Here is a 22,754-nt window from a genome sequence, read left to right on the forward strand (position 1 = left end):
CTGCACAGATCACTCACAAATGCTCCTTAAATAAACAGGTGATCTTTGACTTTTCTCCTACTCAACTTACCCAATTTTTTTTTTCTTGATTCATTTCACAAGATCTCATCTCCGTGATGACAATGTCATGTCTAACTTAATCTCTTACCATTTACCCAGTGACTATCACCTTGGCTGTTTAGTGGTTAAGTCGCGTCTGACTCTTTGAGACCTCAAAGGACTGCAGCCGGCCAGGCTCCTCTGTCCATGGGATTTCCCAGGCAAGAACGCTTGAGTGGGCTGCCATTTCCTTACTCCAGGGGATCTTCCCCACCCAGTGATCAAACCCAGCTTTGGCGGGCGGATGCTTTACCCCTGAGCCACCAGGAACGCCCTGGCGGACAGCAGGTGCTCAATAAACAATGCTTCAACGCATGGAAATTTTGTTTTTCATTCTCTGCATTTGTGACAGCCGCCTGATTTTCAAGAATATCGAAGGCAACCTTAAGTGAATCCCTATACACAACAAACCTTCAGAGAGGCATCGTCAACCTAAGAGCCCTCATTGGTACCCAGACGGCCATTTCACAGGCTGGCGGGCGCCCTGTCGGCACCCCAGAGCATCACCACCAGCCCCAGAGAGCCTGTAAATTTCGCTAACCAGAAGGGCTCTCCCCGCCCCCTCTCCCCGCGCATCTCGCTCTGCCCTCCGCCGCCTCCTCTCCGCCCACTCTCGCCGCGGTCTCCTGGCGGCGGCGGCTTTGTCTCGTGGGCTGGTCCCTGGCGGCTCCCTCCCCTGAACAGCTGCCACCGAGGGAGGCAGCCGCGCGGGTCCGGCATCCTAACGCTGAAGCCCCCGAGCGCGTGCTCGTCATCCACCACCACCATGTAAGGGCCATGAACAGGGCTCGTCCTGGCGCAGCGCGGACATGGAGGAGGACTTATTCCAGCTCAGGCAGCTGCCGTGAGTATCTTGGGGGCGAGTCAGAGGCAGACAGGCTTTTCTTTAAAAAAAAAAAAAGAGAGAGAGAGAGAAAACCTGCAGGGGAGCATCTCGGCATGCCTTCCTGAATTTAAAGGGAACGGTTTCAGGGGGAGAGACTCAGGCCTGGAGGAGACAAGCCATTTTCCCAACCCCACCGGCTCAGCCTCTGTTATCTCTGACTCAGTCCGGTTTTTTTTTTTTTTTTTTTTTTTCAGATCCGTCAGAATCTTAACGGGGACCTAAGCGTGTAATATTTTCCCCTGGAATTGCTCTTCCTCCTAAAGGGATTGGGAGGGTCTGTGTTTTAAGAAAGCGTTAGCTGCTGTTTGGAAATGTGGAGTGAATTTATGAGTCCGTGCAATGACATGGGTCCTTTCCAGCCCTTCTCCTATGCTGTGAAATTCCGAATTTTCCTGCAAGGTCTTTTAGAAGGGAATGATAACTGATGTTGCAAACCGGTTTCTGAAAAGCTGGGATTCCTTCCTAGAGAGGAGGCTTCAGCGAAGTCCCCGATGTTTATGAAGTGTGTGAATGAGAGGGCTGTGTATCTTTGCTGAAACCTCTTGCCTTCTTCTGAATGAAAGGTTTTTATAACAGCTAGCTAAGTGAGGCTCACTGTCAGCGGCTATCCTTGGGAACTCAGGAATACACTGCTTAGAGGACTGGAATTTTTTAACGATATCAAATTGGCCCTGAAAATCTTGGGGAAATACGGTCAAGCAATGGAAAGGGCTCGTAAAGGGGCATTCAAAATTCTCCAACCTCAAGCTGATGGCGATTTGTTAAGCAAATTCCAAGAGTAGGAGATGGAGCAACAAAAAGAACATTAATGGGGTCTTTGTTTTAATTTTTAGAAGCATTGGTCACTTGGATGGTAAAAGCAGACACTCCTTTGGAATTGTTGGAAAGGATACATTATTGTTAGTATGTATATTTTCTTGACTTAAAAAAAATTTTTTTTTCTCTCTCTCTCTCTCTAAACCACTGAGGAATATTCCCAAGTGACTTTTAGTGTGACTGCTACAGCTCTCTGAGGCTCTGAGTACTGAAGGGTATTGAGATGTCTACTTCTCATTCAGTGTAAAATTAATTTGCATTAAAAAATTTAATTAATGAAATGTTTACTTTTACGCTTTTATTAATTGATCTACAAATGGCCTGTCTTATGTAACACGGCATTATTTCACAAATGCTGAAAGATGCCCAGTTATAATATCCAAAGTCGATTTATGAATCCATAAAAATGTATGTACCTGAGTGTAGATCTCTCAAGGAAAACATTTATTTTCATTGAAAATAAATATGTTTAAAAACCAACCTATTACCCCGAAATAAAAAAATAATCCAGAAACTAAAATATGAAATTTGGAATTCAGGATAAGGATACATGTTGGAACTGCAGTTTTACTAAATTTTCAAATGCTGTCAGGGCATGTGAACTTTGCAAATTACTCAAAGATTAATGTATATTTAATCTACTAATAGATAGACATACACTGGAGTGACAAGTCCTTCCTTCATTAGAAAAAAGTAAAACCTAGTAAGAGGATTTTACTTAAGCTTAAATTAATTTAGTTTTTATACTAATAATAGTATATACATAGAATAAAGTCCAAAAAGAAGCACAAGAATAAGTCTCTCTCTTCCCAAGCCCCAGTGTTAAGTTTCTTGATTATTTTCCTGATTTTTACACACATAAATACATGTAATATCTATTAGAGAGGCCCCATTGAGTGCTAGCTAAGAGCACTGGCTCTTGAATAAGACAGACTAGGCTTCAAATCCATACTGTGCCACTTCCTGGCTGTGTGACTTTGCACAAGTGGCTTAACCTTTCTGAAACTCAATTTCCTTAGCCATAAAATGGGAATCATAATAGTACTTGATTCAAAGGCTTGTTGGGAAGATCATGTGAGGTCATGTGTGCCAAATGCCTGACAGATAGAGACATCAATACATATGAACACCTGAAAAATAATTTATAAAATTATGATTATGAGGATGTCTAAAAAAAAGTTTGTAAAAACAAAATCCGTATAACTCTTTCTGCTGGATTCCCCCAGAATGTAATCCACAACCCCCAAATTACATTTGAACGAGGTCAAAATTATCCCTGAAACATGTTAACATTCGTTTATTAAAAAAAAAAAAATTAAAAGGAACGGCTGTGTAAATCTGAGTGGATTTCACATCACGACATAGGTGTTTTTTAAACCACACCCTGTGTATATTATTCACAGACTGCCGGCAACAGACTGCCTGAGAGAAATATGGGGTTTTTAAAAATCAGAGTGCCTTGTAGAGGATTGGCAAGAGTGGACCTTGGAACAGGCTCAGTCTCGCGGGAAGCCAAGTGTTAATAGATTACAAGCCACTGAGTTGTTTACAGGGTCAGGGGAGGGGGAAGGGGGTGAGGATGTCTAAGAAACAGTCCTTCCCAGGACTTGGAGGTACCTTCGTGAACAGCTCCGCGATGGCTCATGTGAGACCATAGACAACCTCCACCTGTCAGCTGCTGTCCACTCAGGCACAGCACTACATACAGGAGATTCAGAAGGCTGGATTTTGTATCTAGTTTGGCCTTATTGTGAGGTCTTGTGCAAGTCAGATTTTCCTGCATCTCCCCTTTCTAGGATGATTTTCATGAAAACAAATTATGCAGACTACATTGATTGATTGGTTCATCCATTCATTGATTCATTCATTCATTACATTGATTGATTGGTTCATCCATTCATTGATTCATTGATTCATTAACAGTTTTCCTGAGCATCATCCTAGATCGGGGAATTCTATAACCAAATATGATATATGGTCTTTGCCCTCAAGGAGCTCGCAGCTAGAGCTTCAGTGTCCAATACAGTAGCCACTAGCCACATGTGGCTATTTAAACTTAAATTATGTAGTTGGTATATGAAATAATGTCCATGTATAATACACAGTGGGCTTCCCAGGCTAATGGTAAAGAACCCACCTACCAGTGCAGGAGACACAAAAGACAAGGGTTCAACCCCTGCGTCAGAAAGATCCCCTGGAGAAGGGCATGGCAGCCCACTCCAGTATTCTTGCCTAGAGAATCCCATGGACAGAGGAGCCTGGAGGGCTACAGGCCATAGAGGCGCGAAGAGTCGGACATGACTGAAGTGACACGTGCACACACATTATAAAATATGATTTGTAGGTAAAATAGGTCATGTTTGAAAAATCAGTTCCTTCATTGCATTGGTTGCATTTCAAGTGCCCAGTAGCTGCATGTGGTTCACGGCTGCTTTAGCCCCATTGTGACAGCCTGGGCCCAGAGTACTTTTGGAACTGCAGAAGGTTCTATTGGACAGCACTGGTCTGATGGGAGAAGCAAATATTGAACACACAGTTTCACAATAATTATGAGAATTGTCTAAGGGCTACTTACTTCAGTTAGTATGATCATCTCTAGTATGATAATCCACCTTGCTGCAAATGCAATTAGCATTATTTCCTTCTTTTTTAATGCCTGAGTAGTATTCTGTTTTGTGTGTATACCCCACATCTCCTTTATCCATTCATCTGTCGATGGACAGACACTTAAATTGTTTCCATGTCTTCTTGGCTGTTATAAATAGTGCTGCTATGAACACTGGGGTGCATCTATCTTTTTGAATTATGGTTTTATCTGAATATATGCCCAAGAGTGGGATTGCTGGATCATATGGTAACTCTATTTTTAGTTTTCTAAGGAAACTCCATACTGTTCTCCATAGTGGCTGTACCAGTTTATATTCCTGCCAGCAGCACAGGAGGGTTCCCTTTTCTCCACAAATGTAGAAGATGCGACAAGAATAGTTCTAGATGGCAGAGAGGCAGATCAGAGAAGGCTTCTTGGAGGAAGTGACATTGGAGTTGAACCCCCAGACGTGTAGAAGTCAGCCAGGAGAAGAGATAGGAGGGAGATTTCCAATAGTGGGAACTGCGTGAGGGGAAGAGCTCAAAATCAGGCCAGTGGAGCCGAGCAAGTGACTAGAGGGAAGGCTGCAGAGGATGGCAGGGACCAGGCCACACCGGACCCTGTAGTAAGGACAAGAAATTGGACATTTATCTTGTGTTTGCTCGATCCACTCTCTCCTTTCTTACTAACCCTGTCTTTTAAGATCGAGCTTAGGGACTTCCCTGGTGGTCCAGTGGATAAGACTCCAAGCTCCCAAACCTAGGGGGCCTAGGTTTGATCCCTGGTCAGGGAACTAGATCCCACATGCCGCAACTAGGAGTTTGCATGCTGCAAGTCAAGAGGCCGCATGCTGCAACTAAGACCTGGAACAGCTCAATAAATAACATAAAAATAAATATTAAAAAAATAAAGATTGAGCTTAAGTCCATCAGCTCAATGAATCTTCTGACTCCTCTGGGGCTTCTGGGGTAAAAGTGCGGGCTCTGAGTCAGGCAGATCTGGGTTCAAACTCTGGCTCTGCCACTTCCCATCTGGGTGACCCTGGCCTAGTGACTTCATCTCCCCATGGTTGGGCGCTCATCTATAACACTGGGGTAATAGCAATATCTGCATGGCGGGGCGGGGAGGATCAGGCAGGTCACCACTGGGAAGCCCGAGCACAGTGCCCGGCTCCACGTAAGGGCTCCACCGGTTGGTACCAGCGTTATTTGTCTTCTTTCACTCTGGATGTTTCCCCCTCATCCTCCAGCTTGTTCAAGTAGCAAAGCACCTGGAAGCCACGGTCTCCTTTTCAGAATCCTGAGATGTCCTGATGAAAGCTAACGGAAGCACATGTCCAAACTTGAAGTCTGATCCCTCCTGCACTCCGCTCCTCTTTCAGCCTCTCCCAGTTGATGGTGACTCCATCCACCCCATTTGGAGTCCATTTTGACTCCTCCTTCCCTCAGATTTCACTGAGGAAATCCGTCAGGAAATTCTCTTGGTTCTGCCTTTAAGCTCCATCTAAACATCTATTTCTGCTTTATTGACTATGCCAAAGCCTTTGACTGTGTCAATCACAATAAACTGTGGAAAATTCTGAAAGAGACGGGAATACCAGACCACCTGACTTGCCTCTTGAGAAACCTGTATGCAGGTCAGGAAGCAACAGTTAGAACTGGACATGGAACAACAGACTGGTTCCAAATAGGAAAAGGAGTACGTCAAGGCTGTATATTGTCACCCTGCTTATTTAACTTATATGCAGAGTACATCATGAGAAACGCTGGGCTGGAAGAAGCACAAGCTGGAATCAAGATTGCCAGGAGAAATATCCATAACCTCAGATGTGCAGATGACACCACCCTTATGGCAGAAAGTGAAGAGGAACTAAAATGCCTCTTGATGAAAGTGAAAGAGAAGAGTGAAAACGTTGGCTTAAAGTTCAACATTCAGAAAACGAAGATCATGGCATCTGGTCCCATCACTTCATGGGAAATAGATGGGGAAACAGTGGAAACAGTGTCAGATTTTTTGGGGGGGCTCCAAAAATCACTGCAGATGGTGACTGCAGCTATGAAATTAAAAGACGTTTACTTCTTGGAAGGAAAGTTATGACCAACCTAGATAGCATATTGAAAAGCAGAGACATTACTTTGTCAACAAAGGTCCGTCTAGTCAAGGCTATGGTTTTTCCAGTGGTCATGTATGGATGTGAGAGTTGGACTGTGAAGAAGGCTGAGCGCCAAAGAATTGACGCTCTTGAACTGTGGTGTTGGAGAAGACTGTTGAGAGTCCCTTGGACTGCAAGGAGATCCAACCAGTCCATTCTGAAGGAGATCAGCCCTGGGATTTCTTTGGAAGGAATGATGCTAAAGCTGAAACTCCAGTACTTTGGCCACCTCATGAGAAGAGTTGGCTCATTGGAAACGACTCTGATGCTGGGAGGGATTGGGGGCAGGAGAAGGGGACGACAGAGGATGAGATGGCTGGATGGCGTCACTGACTCGATGGACGTGAGTCTGGGTGAACTCCGGGAGTTGGTGATGGACAGGGAGGCCTGGCGTGCTGCGATTCATGGGGTCGCAAAGAGTCGGACACAACTGAGCGACTGAACTGAACTGAACTGAAACTCCTACCACTTCTCTCTAGCTCCACTGCTACCCCTTGGTTCAAGTTCCCGTCATTTCTGACCCTGGGTGGATTCCAGGGGTTATCTTGCTGGTCTTCCCGGTCCTGCCCTTGTCTCCCTGCAGCACATTCTCAACACAGCAACCAAATGTATTCTTTTTAAAAAATATTATTTATTTATTTGGCTGTGCTGTGTCTTAGTTGCGGCATGCAGGATCTTTAATTGCAGCATATGGGATCTAGTTCCCTGACCAGGGATTGAACTCAGGGGCCCCTCTGCCTTGGGAGCGTGAAGTCTTAGCCACTGGACCACCAGGGAAAGTACCCAGAGGGATTCTTTAGAAGTCAACTCACAAGCCTCTTCTGTTCCAAAACCCTCCTAGGGCTCCCGTTTCACCTTGTCTTCTCTACTCTTTCACCCCCTCATGCAGCCATTCTGGTTCCTGTGTGTGTGTGCGTGTGTGTGTGTTAGTTGCTCAGTTGTGTCTGATTCTTTGCAGCCCCATAGAATGTAGCCTGCTAGGCTCCTCTGTCCATGGAATTATCCAGGCAAGAATACTGGGGTGGGTTGCCATTCTCTTTTCCAGGGAACCTTCTCGACCGGGGGTGGAACCCTGGTCTCCTAAATTGCAGACAGATTCTTTACTATCTGAGCTACCAGGGAAGCCCATGGTCCCCTTGTTGCTCCTTAAACACACCAGGTGGGTTCCTGCTCCAGCACCCACTGTTCTCTCTACCCAGAAAGCTCTTCTCCTAGGTATCTGCTTTACTCAGATCTCAAATGCCACCATCTCACCCAAGCCTACCCTCATCACCTCCTTAAAATCTGTAGCCCTCTCTTACTGCCATTAGGATTTTTGTTGGTGTTCAGTTGCTCAGTTGTGTCCGACTCTTTGCAACCCCACAAACTGCAGCACACCGGCTTCTTGGATGGCTACTATCAAAAATAAATAAAAACAACAAGTCTTGCTGAGGATATGGAGAAAATGGAATTCTTATACACTGACTATTGGTGAGAATGAAAAATGGGGCAGCCTCCACAGAACACAGTATGGAGGCTCCTCAAAAAATGAAGAATTACCATAGGACCCAGCAATTTCACTTCTGGGTATATACCCACAAAAGAGTTGAAAGCAGAATACTGAAGAGATATTTGTAAAGCCCTGTTCACAGCAGCATTATTCACAATAGCCAAAAGATGAAAGCCACCTAAGTCCCCTTCATGATGAGTAGATAAACAAATGTGGTCTATCCATATGATGGAATATTATGTAGCCTTCAAAAAGGAAGGGACTCCTGAAACATGCTACAACACAGATAAACCTTGAAGACATTACGCTATGTGAAATAAGCCAGTTGCCAAAGGACAGCTACTGTATGATTCCAGTCTGTGAGGTTTCTAAAGCAATCAAATTCATAGAGACATAAAGTAGAATGGTAGTTGCCAGAGGCTGGGGAAGGGGAAAAGGGGGATCTGTGTAGTGGGTACACTGTCCATTTTTACAAGATGGAAAGAGTTCTGTGGATGAACAGTGATAATGATTGTGCAATATTGTGAATATACTTAATGCCCACTGAACTGTACCCTTTAAAAATGCTTAAAATGACAAATGTTATCTTATGTGTATTTTACTGTAGTTGAAAAAAATCATAGCCCTCTTCCCCCATCCTCCAATACCATCTTCAGCTTTTCCTTTTAAAGATTTTTTTTTTAATGTGGACCATTTTTAAAGTCTTTACTGAATTTGTTAACAGTATTGGGTCTGTTTTAGGTTTTGTTTTTTTGACCGTGAGGCAATATGGGATCTTTGCTCCCTGACCACGGGTCAAACCTACACCCCCTGCACTGGAAGACGTAGTCCTAACCACTGGACTGTCAGGGAAATCCCTGCTTTTCCTTTGTTTAAATCACTCATTACCTTCCAACATACCATAAAATTTGCTTGTTTATTGCTTAGTGTCTGTCTTCACTTAGTTGTATGAGAGCTTCACACACCAGGGGTCTGATGGATCCCAAGTTCACGGGACATTGCCTAGATTCCATCCGATACTGGATTTTAGGGGAGATCAGGCCACAAGATTAAGTAAAAACTGTATGCATTAAAAAAAATCAGAAAAACCTGTTCATCAGCTTAATTGTTCTCCTTGACTGCAGGGGCCACCATTATTAAGCTTTAGCAGCTAAAGCACTGAGTCCCCATGGAAAGATCAGACATAGCCTTGTTTCATCATATTCGCTCCCCCCTCCAAGTTGTGACAATCAAAACTATCTCCAGACATTGCCAGTGTCACCCCATTGAGAACCGCTTCTCTAAAGCACTTTAGTTTGCTGCTGCTGCTGCTGCTAAGTCACTTCAGTCATGTCCGACTCTGTGCGACCCCATAGATGGCAGCCCACCAGGCTCCCCCGTCCCTGGGATTCTCCAGGCAAGAACACTGGAGTGGGGTGCCATTTCCTTCTCCAATGCGTGAAAGTGAAAAGTGAAAGGGAAGTCGCTCAGTCATGTCTGACTCTTAGCGACCCCATGGACTGCAGCCTACCAGGCTCCTCTGTCCATGGGATTTTCCAGGCAAGAGTACTGGAGTGGGGTGCCATTGCCTTCTCCAGTGCTTTAGTTTGACAATACATTTTTCAGTCTCTCCATTTCCAGAGCATCTTCAGACCTCTCTTTACACCTCACTTTTCTCACATTAGTCATGTAGGGACTGTGGCTTGTGCCCCTTCCTGCAGCTTCAGGATACTTTCGGTAAAAGACGGTAAACTCCATGGGGACAAGAATGTGGCCTGACACAGAATGTCCTCACTGCATGCTTGCCGTGTGTTAATCTTTGTGCATTAATCATACTTTTTATTTTCTGTTTTCTGATGTTTTGACCTTTTGGGGCCTTGCAGATTCTGGAGGTCTCTCCCTTCCCAGGGTTAAGTAGTAAATAAGTCGCCTGCCAGTGGACCTTTCGTGTGCAAACCAACCAATCCAAAGCCACTATCCACCTGCACTAATCGCACCAGGGCCAAATACCAGACAACTGGAGACAATCCCTATGCTCAGAGCCTGGAGAAATGACTCAAACTAGCTGATTCTCAACCTGCTTGCCCTGCCTCACCTGTTCCTTCCTGTGGAAACCACAGTAAAGACTCTGCCCCAGATTTGATCCTCACCCTTGCCTCCCCAGTTTGACTCCTGGGTCGGGAAGATCTGCTGGAGAAGGGATAGGCTACCTGCTCCAGTATTCTTGGGCTTCCCTAGTGTCTCAGCTGGTAAAGAATCCACCTGTATTGTGGGAGACCTGGGTTTAATCACTGGATTGGGAAGATCGACTGGAGGAGGGAATGGCTACCCACTCTAGTATTCTGGCCTGGAGAATTCCATGGACTGTATAGTCCATGGGGTCACAAAGAGTTGGAAACGACCGAGCGGCTTTCACTTTCACTTTCCTCCTTACTGATCCCAGTGTTTCCCCATTTGGCTACCCGCCCCCTCCAAATGTGGCATGCCCCCTCTTCTTGGAATCTGTGAGTATAACAGAGTCTAAAGTCTTCAGTTGGCAGTCATCTCCTGATCTGTTTGCCACACCTAAATGATAATAAAACCAATATTTTAGGAACTTCCCTGGCAGTCCAGTGGTTAAGACTGTGCCTATCCAATGCAGGGTCTCGGGTTCATTCCCTGGTTGGGGAGCTAAGAGCCCACGTGCCGCACGGTCAAAAAATAAATAAATGTAAGTTTGACTCAATGGGATTTTCCAGGCAAGAATACTGGAGTGGGTTGCCATTTCCTTCTCCAGTATTTTAAAACACTGCCCACAATCTGTTCATCCTCTTATAGCAAAATATGCCTGAATGATCTCAAAATCAACTCTGATCACCTTCCCCCATCTCACCCTACATGTAAACCTTTCAGGGGCATCCCGTTGATCTCAGGAAAACATGGAAAACCCTGTGGTCTCTGTATAATTCAGCCTGTCTCTCCAACCTCTACTCCTTGGTCCTACTCCCTGGGTCTTTGTCCTCCCCCATCTCTGTGGGACTCTCCTGGTCCCCAGACCTCAGGCAAGTCTATCCTGACTACGCTTCCCTCCAATTGTTCTTTATCTTGGCACCCTATTTGTTTCCCTCTCAAGATTCATTCATTTGCAAACGTATAATGATTTCTTGTTTACTTGTATATTAACCATCTTCTCAATAGGGAATCCATTTCAGGAGGGCAGGTTTATTTCATCCCCCTTCAGCACACAGTCAGCACTCAATAAACACTTATTAAAATACTGAAGAATAGGGATTCCTTGGTGGTCCAGTGGTTAACACTGTGCTCTTCCAGTGTAGGGGGCACAGGTTCGATCCCTGGTCAGGGAACTAAGATGCCGCACGCTGCGTGGCATGACCAAGTAAAATAAAATACTGAGGAAGGGTGCCAGGCTCTTTTGAGATGCTCTCTCTGTTGACTCCTTTAATCTCCATGGCAACCCTGTGAGATGGGAATTACCATCTCCATTCTACCAGCAGGAAACTGAGACCCAGAGAAGTAAAGTAACGTAACCTCAGAGCCGCCGAGTAGTGGGGGCAGGAAATTCAAACCCAAATCAGTCTGTTTGCAGAGTTGGGCACTCCTTTCTATGACACCGCACCTCCCCCCGCCCCCATCTTTAGGCACGACTTGAAATGCTACCCTGTCATAATCACAATTAGGCACAAGCTTCCTTTTTCAGTCTGATAGATTCGTGAACTCAGGGGATAAAATACCCAGAAGCTCAGATGAAAATAGAAAAAAAAAAACTTCCTTACCCTAATCGCGTCTCAGACCCTAATTTAAGGTACTGAGGTGAATTACATGATGGTTCAAGCAAAATCTTTGGGTTGACAGTTATTTCCTCAAGCTCTTCTCTTCTTTCAATAGAAAAATTATGTAAAACAAATGTTCCCTGCTATTTTGGTAAATTATATGCTATATATACACAACAAATGCCAGGAAGTTGTGAGCCAGCTTGTTTCAAAGCCCTCGTATAGTTAACATATGCCACTGCTATTTTCTTTTTCTTTCATATTACACTTTTTTTCCCTTGGAAAATCTTGGCTCATGTCGCTGATAACTGCTTTTAGGAACCCATCTGATTCAAAATGTCGTCTGGCTCTCTGAGTGTAATTTAATGTCAGAGGTCTCTCTTTACATCCGTCTTAAGACAAGTTTTAATAAATAAAGGGCCCTGGCTTCTAGTGGATTGCCAGAGAAGGAATGTGAACAGATCCTGGCTTAAAGCGCCAGGGAGCTAAGCCATTTCTCAAAGTCAAATTTCACAAAGGTCAGTGTCCTCCATGCTCAAGGTAGAAAGGTGACCTGAACGCAGCTGGGTTGGAGGGAAGCCAATATTGACACAAAGCCTCCACAGTTTTCTGTTCATCGAGCTCAGTTTATCTTCACGACGTTCCTGCAAGCCTGTCTTCATCCCGCTTCACAGATGAACGTGTCTGTAACATGCTTAGCTAATGTTACAGATTGACAAGCGTTCTGTGAATAGTCGCTATTGTGATTTATGTTGATTATTTAAGTTAATAGATGTGCAGGTTTAAAAATTTACATATTACAGAGGGATCCAAAATGAAAAGTAAAATTTCTTTCCCTCAAAACTCCCCATCCCCATCCGTCCTCCTTCCCAAAAACCAACCAGTCTCAGGCTTCTTAAGTATCCTTCCAGAATGTTCGATGGCAGAAGCAAAAAGATTCTTGAGCACACTTGAACATGCACATGAATTCATGTACATGAATTCCCTGGGGACCTGGTTACAGTGCAGATGTTGATTTAGTAGATCTCGGTCAGGACCTGAGACTCAGCGTTTCTAACAGGTCCCTGGGGAGGCTGGGTCTCTGGTTCGAGACCATACTTAAATCTTAGTACCAAGAACATAGATCATGGGACTGTAGTCCAGCACATTTGATAGTGAGCCCCGGCAGGAATTCCCTGGCAGTCCAGTGGCTTTCACTGGCACGTCCCTGGATTTGATCCCTGGTCTGGGAACTAGGATCCCACAAGCTGTGTGGCCAAAAACAAATGAGCCCCAACAGTCTTTTCCTGTGAGTTCTTGCAACCAACTTGTGTGTGGGTCTGTTCATTATGTGTGTTTATTGTGTGAAAATAGTCGCTATAAAATTTGCCATTTCAACAATTGTGCGGTTAATGGTATGAACTACATTCAGTGTTGTGTCATCTTCACTACCACCCATCTCCAGAATTTTCTCATCTTCCTCAACTGAAACTCTGCCCATTAAACACTAACTCCCCAATCCCCTCTGTCCCCCCAACCCCAGAGCTTGGTGACCACTGTTCTACTTTCTCTCTCTGTGACTTTGACTACTGTAAGCCCATTTAGATAGGCGGACTAGTACAGTAATTGCCCTTTGGTGTTGGTTTTATTTCACTTAGCACAGTGTCTTCAAAGTACATCCATGTTGTAACATGGGTCAGAATTTCCATCCTTTTTAACACTGAATAATACTCGGTTGTGTGGATAGACCACAGTTTGTTTATCCATTCAGCCACTGATAGGCACTTAAGTTGTTTCCACTCTCACCTATTGTGACACAGATCAACACAAATTTAAAAAAAAAAAACTCTTTTTTTTTTTTGGCCGCACCACGCAGCCTCCAGGATCTTAGTTCCCTGACCAGGGATGGAACCCGCACTCCCTGAAGTGGAAGTGCAGAGTCTGGACCAACAGGGAAGTCCCAATAAAATGTTTTTTCACTTTTTAAAAAGCATTTTCTTTAGTGGCTGTTCCATCATCTATTTAATTACTCTTCTCCTGGTGATTATTTCTGGTTTTATATTATTTGCAGCAAAGCTGCAGAGAGATGCTAGCACCAGAAGAGAATACAGAGAGGCTGGAAGTGGGGATGCTGAAATCAGACAGCTTCGCCAAAGCCTAGACACTTACTGGGTGACCTTGGGCAAGCTCCCAGCCCCTTGTGCTTGAGTGTCCTCCTCTGCAAAATGGGGACAATGAAAGTGGGAATAAATAATTTAATGATGCAAAGTGCAAACACTGGGCCTGACACATGGCCAGCTGGTGCTCAAAGCACTAAAAAAATTGGAAAGATACCGCAGCTTGCATGGGTGCTCAGTCGTGTCCGACTCTCTGCGACCCCATGGACTGTAGCCCTCCAGGCTCCTCTGTCCGTGGGATTTTCCAGGCAAGAATACTGGGCAGATTGCCATTTCCTTCTCCAGGGGATCTTCCTGACCCAGAGATCGAACCTGCGTCTCCTGCGACTCCTGCAACTCCTGCATTGGCAGGCGGATTCTTTCCCACTGAGCCACCTGCGGAGCCCATATCACTGCTTACCTTCCCAGAAGGTTGCAGTGGAAGCTACTATTCAAAGAAGGAAGCACAGAGCCCTGGGTGGTCCTGGAGGAGAAGGTGTGACGACAGGGAGAGTGTCAGACCACATGGCCATCTTCTTCTGTAATGTTACCCTCAGAGTCAAGGGCGAGCCACGGACCTTCCCTTCACCCATGAAAAGGAATTGATAATGCACGTAAATGGTCATTTCCTTCCTTCACCTAGTAATCCTCTACATTCTGTCTTCTATTAATGCCTCGGGGGACTGTTGTAGTTTTGAGTTGGGGGGTTGCTTCCAGGGGAACAAGAGTCCTACTCTTTGTTGCTTCCTTCCTGGAACCCACTTTGCATCACCCCTCAGTGGGTTACAGAGTTGAAATGTCTCCCCACCTCACACACCCCCAGCCTCTCACTGCACCCAGTTCATTTACAGCTTTTCTTGCAATGTACAAAATATCTGTGTAGCAGTATATGCATCCACATGCATAATATTATATATAAATACATATTTATATTTACCAAGATTAATTTATATGCTGACATATAAAATTATATGTTTATAGCTATAATATTTATGTATGTATGTATTTATAATCATTTACATTTAAAGTACAAAACTGTGTGTGGATATATACATGAAATTTTTATTGAGGTATAAAAAGTTGTATGTGTATATCCACATGCATTTTTGTATTTATATATGTAAATACTTGTAAATACATACATATATAAATAATTACATACTTATACATTTATATATAATACTTATATAAGGAGAAGAGGACAACAGAGGATGAGATGGTTGGATGGCATCACTGATTCTATGGACATGAACTTGGGCAAATTCTGGGAGATGGTGAAGGACAGGGAGGCCTGGCATGCTGCAGTCCATGAGGTCGCAGAGAGTCTGACACGACTTGATGACTGGTCGACAAACAGTTGATTTACAATATTATGTTGGTTTCAGGTTTAAAACATAGTGATTCACAATTTCTAAAGATTAGGCTCCATCTACGTTATTATAAAATATTGGCTGTATTCCCTGTACTGCACAATATATGTATTTTATACACAGTAGTTTATATCTTTTAATCCCCTACCCCTATCTTGCCCCCAACCCTTTCACCCTTCCCACTGGTACCCACTAGTTTGTTCTCTGTGTCCACAGGTCCTGTTTCTTTTTTGTTAAATTCACTAGTATATTTCATTTTTAGATTCCACATATAAATGATAATATACAGTGTTTGTCTTTCTCTGATAAATTTCACTAAGAGGTGACATCCACCGAGGTGCTAAGGGTTGAGGGATTGGGGGTTTAGGGGAGAGAGGGGCATGGCAAAATAAGGTAAAATTCACCATTGTAATAACCTCAGATATGAAGATGACACCACCCTTATGGCAGAAAGTGAAGAGGAACTAAAAAGCCTCTTGATGAAAGTGAAAGTGGAGAGTGAAAAAGTTGGCTTAAAACTCAACATTCAGAAAACGAAGATCATGGCATCCGGTCCCATCACTTCATGGGAAATAGATGGGGAAACAGTGGAAACAGTGGCAGACTTTATTTTTTGGGGCTCCAAAATCACTGCAGATGGTGACTGCAGCCATGAAATTAAAAGACGCTTACCCCTTGGAAGGAAAGTTATGACCAATCTAGATAGTATATTCAAAAGCAGAGACATTACTTTGCCAACAAACGTTCGTCTAGTCAAGGCTATGGTTTTTCCAGTGGTCATGTACGGATGTGAGAGTTGGACTGTGAAGAAGGCTGAGTGCTGAAGAATTGATGCTTTTGAACTGTGGTGTTGGAGAAGACTCTTGAGAGTTCTTGGACCTCAAGGAGATCCAACCAGTCCATTCTGAAGGAGATCAGCCCTGGGATTTCTTTGGAAGGAATGATGCTAAAGCTGAAACTCCAGTACTTTGGCCACCTCCTGCGAAGCGTTGACTCATTGGAAAAGACTCTGATGCTGGGAGGGATTGGGGGCAGGAGGAGAAGGGGACGACAGAGGATGAGATGGCTGGATGGCATCACTGACTCGATGGACGTGAGTCTGAGTGAACTCCGGGAGTTGGTGATGGACAGGGAGGCCTGGCGTGCTGCGATTCATGGGGTTGCAAAAAGTCGGACACGACTGAGCGACTGAACTGAACTGAACTGAACCATTTTTAAGAGTACAGGCCTGTGGCATTAAGTGCCTTTGCATTGTGCAACCATCAATACCACCCGTCTCCAGGACAGTTTTCATGTGCCCAAACTGAAACTCTGTGCCTGTTAAACACGAAGTCCCTGTGTCTTCCCCTCCAGCCCCTGGGAGCCACCATTCTGCTTTCCGTCTCTGAGTCTGACTGCGCTAAGTGTCTAAGTGGAGTCATGCAGTGTTTGTCTTTTGTGACTGGCATATCTCACTTAGCATAATGTCTTCAAGTCTCATCCATGTTATGTAATGTGTAGAATTTCCTTCCTTTCCAGTTCCTGTTTTTTTTTTTTTTTTTGGTGCACAGCTTGTGGGATCTTAGTTCCCTGACCAGGGATCGAAGGCCCTCAGCTATGAAAGCACAGAGCCCTAACTGCTAGGCAACCAGGGAATTTCCCCTTCCCGTCCCTTTTTTTTTTTTTTGGACTTCCCAAGTGGCTCAGTGGTAAAGAACCTGCCTGTCAATGCATGATCTCCTGAAGGAGATACGAGTTCCATCCCTGAGTCAGGAAGATCCCCTGGAGAAGGAAATGGCAACCCAGTCCAGTATTCTTGCCTGGGAAATCCCATGGACAGAGGAGCCTGGTGGGTTGCAGTCCATGGGGTTGCAAAAGAGCTGGACAGAACTGAGCGATAAATACTTTCACTTTTCCCTTTAAAAAAAAAAATGATTAATTTTATTGAATCTTCACTCTAGTATACGCCTCTTTTTATAAAGCCATTTTAATTTTATTAGTTATTTTTTATAAATTATAAATAAATAATTTTTATTTATTTATTTTGGTCACACTGCACAGCATGGCAGATTTTAGTTCCCCAGCCAGGGATTGAACCCATGCCCCCTGCAGTGGAAGCAAGGAGTCCTAACCACTGGACTGCTGGGGAGTTCCCCCTTCCCTCCCTTTCTGAAGCTGAATAATAGTCCGCTGTGTGTACAGACTGTATTTTGCTAGCCCACTTGTCCGCTGATGGACACTGGGGTGTTTTCACCTTTGGGCTGTCGTGAATAGTGCTCCTGTCATCATGGACGTACGTTCACAATGTTGCACAACCTTCCCTTCTGTCTAATTCCAGACCCCTTTCATCATCCCCAAAAGGGAATTCTGTGCCATGAGACAGTCACTCCCTCTCCCTCCTTCCCCAGCCCCTGGCAACCGCTGATCTGCTTTCTGTCTCTCTGAAGTTGCTTCACGTAAATGGGATCACGCATATGTGACTCTCTGTGTCTGGCTGCTTTCACTCAGCATCACGTTTCAAGGTTCATCCATGTTGTAGCTTCTGACAGTGACTCGAGGACCTTACAGTGGTTATGCTGGAGACTGCTCAGAGTGGCTCTAGCGAGCAGATCTGATGGTTAGATATTCAGGAAATCTCAGAGTCTTTTATTTAACTGTTGAGAGCTTAATGCGGGTCGTGGTGGGAGTTATTTACCCCACAGATATTGGCAAATGCTACACATCAGGATGGTCTTGGGGGCTTGTTTGAGACTCAGTTTGTAGGCACTGGCTTCAGAGCTTCCCCATAGTCTCCATCAGCACCATCCCCTGCAAAGCTGCTGTTGTTTAGTTGCTAAGTTGTATCCGACTCTTTGTGACCCACTAGACTGTGGCCTGCCAGGCTCCCCTGCCATGGGATTTCCCAGGCAAGAATACTGGAGTGAGTTGCCCTCTCCTTCTCCAGGGGATCTTCCCAACCAAGGACTCAAACCCGTGTCTCCTGCATTGGTAGGCAGATTCTTTACCACTGACATCCAGGCTAAAGCCTCGGTTCTTTCAAGCTGTATTGAGAGATGGAGATTGGAAAAGAGACCTGGTGGCTTCAAATGAATTATAATCAAATGTTGGCAATTTCAGATAGTTCAACCTTCTAGTAGGGTCTAGTCCTTAAGCTGGAGAAGAAGCAAAGATAGTTCTCTCATTGTTATCTATCTATTTTTATCTGCTTTAAATATTTCAAAATAAAAGATTTTGTGGGGGAGGAATGGAGTAGATGGGGAGGAGTGGAAGGGTTTGACTGGTATCCTGTCTTTGGCCAGAAACACAAGGTTTTGACCAGACAGACCTAAGGATGATCCCTGGCTCCATGCCTTTTTAGCTCTGTGCCCATGGATAAATCCCATGACTGCTGGGGCCTCCGTTTTCTTGTCTGTACAATGGTTATAAAAATACCAACCTCATAGAGCTGTTGTGCTTCCCTGGTGGCTAAGTGGTAAAGGATCCACCTGCCAAGCAGGAGACATGGGTGTGATCCCTGGGTCGGGAAGATCCCCTGGAGAAGGAAATGGCTACCCACTCCAGTATTCTTGCCTGGAGAATCCCACGGACAGAGGAGCCTGGTGGGCGACAGTCCGTAGGGTTGCAAAGAGGCAGACATGACTGAGCGACTAAACGACGAACAACAGGGCTGCTGTGCAGAGCGAGTGCATGGAGAACAACATCTAGAACGCGGCACGGAAGTTGCTGGGCGGTTGGGGGGGCGTGGCGGAGAGGGGGGGCGTGGCGGAGAGGGGGGGCGTGGCGGAGAGGGGGGGCGTGGCGGAGAGGGGCCCTGGTGGAGAGGGGAGCGTGGTGGAGCTGGCGGCTGGTGGTGGAATGATTGCTCCAAAGTTCAGTCCCAGCCGCTCTGCCTGCAGACCCTGTGCGCGCTGTACTCTGCCCCGTATTTCCAGCCCAAGACGAGCTTGACAGCTGGAGCTTTCCCAGTTCAACCTCGCCATCGAATGGTGTTTCCGGTATTTACAAAATGCTGTGGTATCATCTGCCTTTTCTCCCAATTCACAAGCAAGAAATGTTCCCCCAGGCTTCTGGAATCTGGAGACTTACGCTTTCTATGCCAGAGCATAGAATTATTCTTGGTGAAATGTGAGGAATAAGGCAATAGTTAATTGATAATGATGATAGCAATTTTTTTTTACGTAGAAATTTATCTGTTTTTACCTTTTAAAAATGTTGCCCAAATTTGCCCTCCAGTCCCTCATCATCGGGCTTCCTGTGGTAAAGAATCCGCCAGCCTATGCAGGAGTTGCAGGAGATGCAGGTTCAATCCCTGGGTTGGGAAAATCCCCTGGAAGAAGAAATGGCAACCCACTCCAGTATTCTTGCCTGGGAAATCCTATGGACAGGGGAGCCTGGTGGGTGTCCATAGGGTGGCAAAGAGTCAGAGACAATGGAGTGACTGAGCACTCATGCACGCCCTCATCAGCCCTCTGCCCTTCATGCCCTTGGCATCCCAGACTTCTTTTTTCAAAGCCCAGGGAGGAATGGGCATCACTCATTCCATATGGCTGTCTCCTGGGAAGGTAGGGACTCATCTCTTCTGTTACTGCCGTGACCTTGCAACCCATCACAGGGCTGGCAGAAAGCAGGAGTTTTGTTTGGGGATAAGGAAGCTAGAAGGAGACAGGTTGTGATGTTTTTGCCTGGGTCTCAAATAAATAAGTTGCTGCTCAAAGAAATCAAGGCATTTCCCCAAGTCACAAGAAACAGCACAGTGTGAAGGAATGTATTGTATTGAGAGTGAAGTCCATGGGGTCTGAAACTCAAATGCCTATGGGGGCAAGGGAACAAAGTGCCAAGTGAGAGGAACACAGAGTTAAGAGTAAAGAAAAATGGCAAGAGACCGTAAGGGCTGGAAGTCATTTGGAGAGGATGAGACTGTCGGTCATCTGCCGGTCGAGTGGCCCATATACAAGGGACACACTGCTCTGCTCTAGCCACGTTGCTCCCTTATTAGAATGTGGGTCCCAGATGGCCAGATACTCTATTTAAAGAGACATCAGGAATCTGGATTTCTTTGTGAATTCTTCTAATTTTAAAATTTTGATATTCACTTTAAATAAAAAAAAAATACTGTGTGGGCAGCTTTTTGTAAGCATAAAGCAGTCCTTATGTGGCCAAATTGTTACTTAACATTCAGTTCACTTCAGTCGCTCAGTTGTGTCCGACTCCTTGCAACCCCATGAATTGCAGCATGCCAGGCCTCCCTGTCCATCACCAACTCCCGGAGTTTACTCAAACTCATGTCCATTGAGTTGGTGATGCCATCCAGCCATCTCATCCTCTGTCGTCCCCTTCTCCTCCCGCCCCCAATCCCTCCCAGCATCAGAGTCTTTTCCAGTGAGTCAACTCTTCGCATGAGGTGGCCAAAGTATTGGAGTTTCAGTTTTAGCATCAGTCCTTCCAAAGAACGCCCAGGGCTGATCTCCTTTAGGATGGACTGGTTGGATCTCTTTGCAGTCCAAGGGACTCTCAAGAGTCTTCTCCAACACCATAGTTCAAAAGCATCAATTCTTCGGTGCTCAGCTTTCTTCACAGTCCAACTTTCACATCCATACATGACCCCTGGAAAAACCATAGCCTTGACCAGACGGACCTTTGTTGGCAAAGTAATGTCTCTGCTTTTCAATATGCTATCTAGGTTGGTCATAACTTTCCTTCCGAGGAGTAAGCGTCTTTTAATTTCATGGCTGCAGTCACCATCTGCAGTGATTTTGGAGCCCCCAAAAATAAAGTCTGCCACTGTTTCCACTGTTTCCCCATCTATTTCCCATGAAGTGATGGGACCAGATGCCATGATCTTCATTTTCTAAATGTTGAGCTTTAAGCCAACTTTTTCACTCTCCACTTTCACTTTCATCAAGAGGCTTTTTAGATCCTCTTCACTTTCTGCCATAAGGGTGGTGTCATCTGCATATCTGAGGTTATTGATCTTTCTCTCGGCAATCTTGATTCCAGCTTGTGCTTCTTCCAGCCCAGCGTTTCTCATGATGTACTCTGCATAAAAGTTAAATAAGCAGGGTGACAATATATAGCCTTGACATACCCCTTTTCCTATTTGGAACCAGTCTGTTTTCCATGTCCAGTTCTAACTGTTGCTTCCTGACCTGCATATAGGTTTCTCAAGAGGCAGGTCAGATGGTCTGGTATTCCCATCTCTTTCAAAATTTTCCACACAGTCAAAGGCTTTGGCATAGTCAATAAAGCAGAAATAGATGTTTTTCTGGAACTCTCTTGCTTTTTCCATGATCCAGCGGATGTTGGCAATTTGATCTCTGGTTCCTCTGCCTTTTCTAAAACCAGCTTGAACATCAGGAAGTTCACGGTTCATGTATTGCTGAAGCCTGACTTGGAGAATTTTGAGCATTACTTTACTAGTGTGTGAGATGAGTGCAATTGTGTGGTAGTTTGAGCGTTCTTTGGCATTGCCTTTCTTTGGGATTGGAATGAAAACTGACCTTTTCCAGTCCTGTGGCCACTGCTGAGTTTTCCAAATTTGCTGGCATATTGAGTGCAGCACTTTCACAGCATCGTCTTTTAGGATTTGAAACAGCTCAACTGGAATTCCATCACCTCCACTAGCTTTGTTCATAGTGATGCTTTCTAAGGCCCACTTGACTTCACATTCCAGGATGTCTGGCTCTAGGTGAGTGATCACACCATCGTGATTATCTGGGTCGTGAAGCTCTTTTTTGTACAGTTCTTCTGTGTATTCTTGCCACCTCTTCTTAATATCTTCTGCTTCTGTTAGGTCCATACCATTTCTGACCTTTATCGAGCCCATCTTTGCATGAAATGTTCCCTAGGCAAACCATTCAATATCACAGTAATCCAAACCTATGCCCCAACCAGTAACGCTGAAGAAGCTGAAGTTGAACGGTTATTTACATTAGATATAGACAATGAGTATAAATTCTGAAACACATATGTTTCCAAACGGTATTTAGGTCTAGAACAAAGATATCCTCATTCACATGGCTTACTATGTGAATAGGGCTCCCCCTGGAGTTGTGCAGTGCCCAACCTGTCCAACTGTACTAGACAGCCCTGATACATAACTGTTAAAGTTGTCACTCTCCCCACAGCCCAACTCAACAGAAATGCCAGCCTCTACCTCTTTCACCCATTCATGGACCATGAGAGAACTCTCTGGACCACAAGTGAAGGCTTTTCACCTGTCTTGGGCACAACTATACCGCAAGGTCGTCGAGGAGGAATTCTAGCTATCATGACCAGATTTGCTCTTTCCTCTAGGGTGGTGAAATTCCGTCGTACAGGCGAGAGTGCAAGGTCAGAGGACGACACGGCTTCGGGAGAGCATGAGGTCCAGATTGAAGGGGTCCGTGCAGGCCTAGAGGCCGTGGAGCTGGACGATGGGGCGGCCGTGCCCAAGGAGTTTGCCAATCCCACTGACGGTGAGGGGACCCTGCAGTTGGGGCAGGCCATAGTCAGG

The 22,754-nt window shown here is 45.1% G+C and overlaps 1 protein-coding gene across 1 annotated transcript in view; it reads left to right on the plus strand.

The window, feature by feature from the left end:
- The first annotated feature begins 629 nt into the window (after nt 1-629).
- Nucleotides 630-22,754, plus strand: part of SVOP (SV2 related protein) — a 73,297-nt gene continuing 51,172 nt past the window's right edge. The window contains exons 1-2 of the mRNA XM_061385129.1: nt 630-943; nt 22,556-22,716. Coding sequence (XP_061241113.1) covers nt 909-943; nt 22,556-22,716 — 196 coding nt within the window. The 5' untranslated portion in view covers nt 630-908. The remainder of the gene's footprint in view (nt 944-22,555; nt 22,717-22,754) is intronic.

The sequence above is a fragment of the Bos javanicus genome, chromosome 17, assembly GCF_032452875.1.
Source record: "Bos javanicus breed banteng chromosome 17, ARS-OSU_banteng_1.0, whole genome shotgun sequence".
NCBI lineage: Eukaryota > Metazoa > Chordata > Mammalia > Artiodactyla > Bovidae > Bos > Bos javanicus.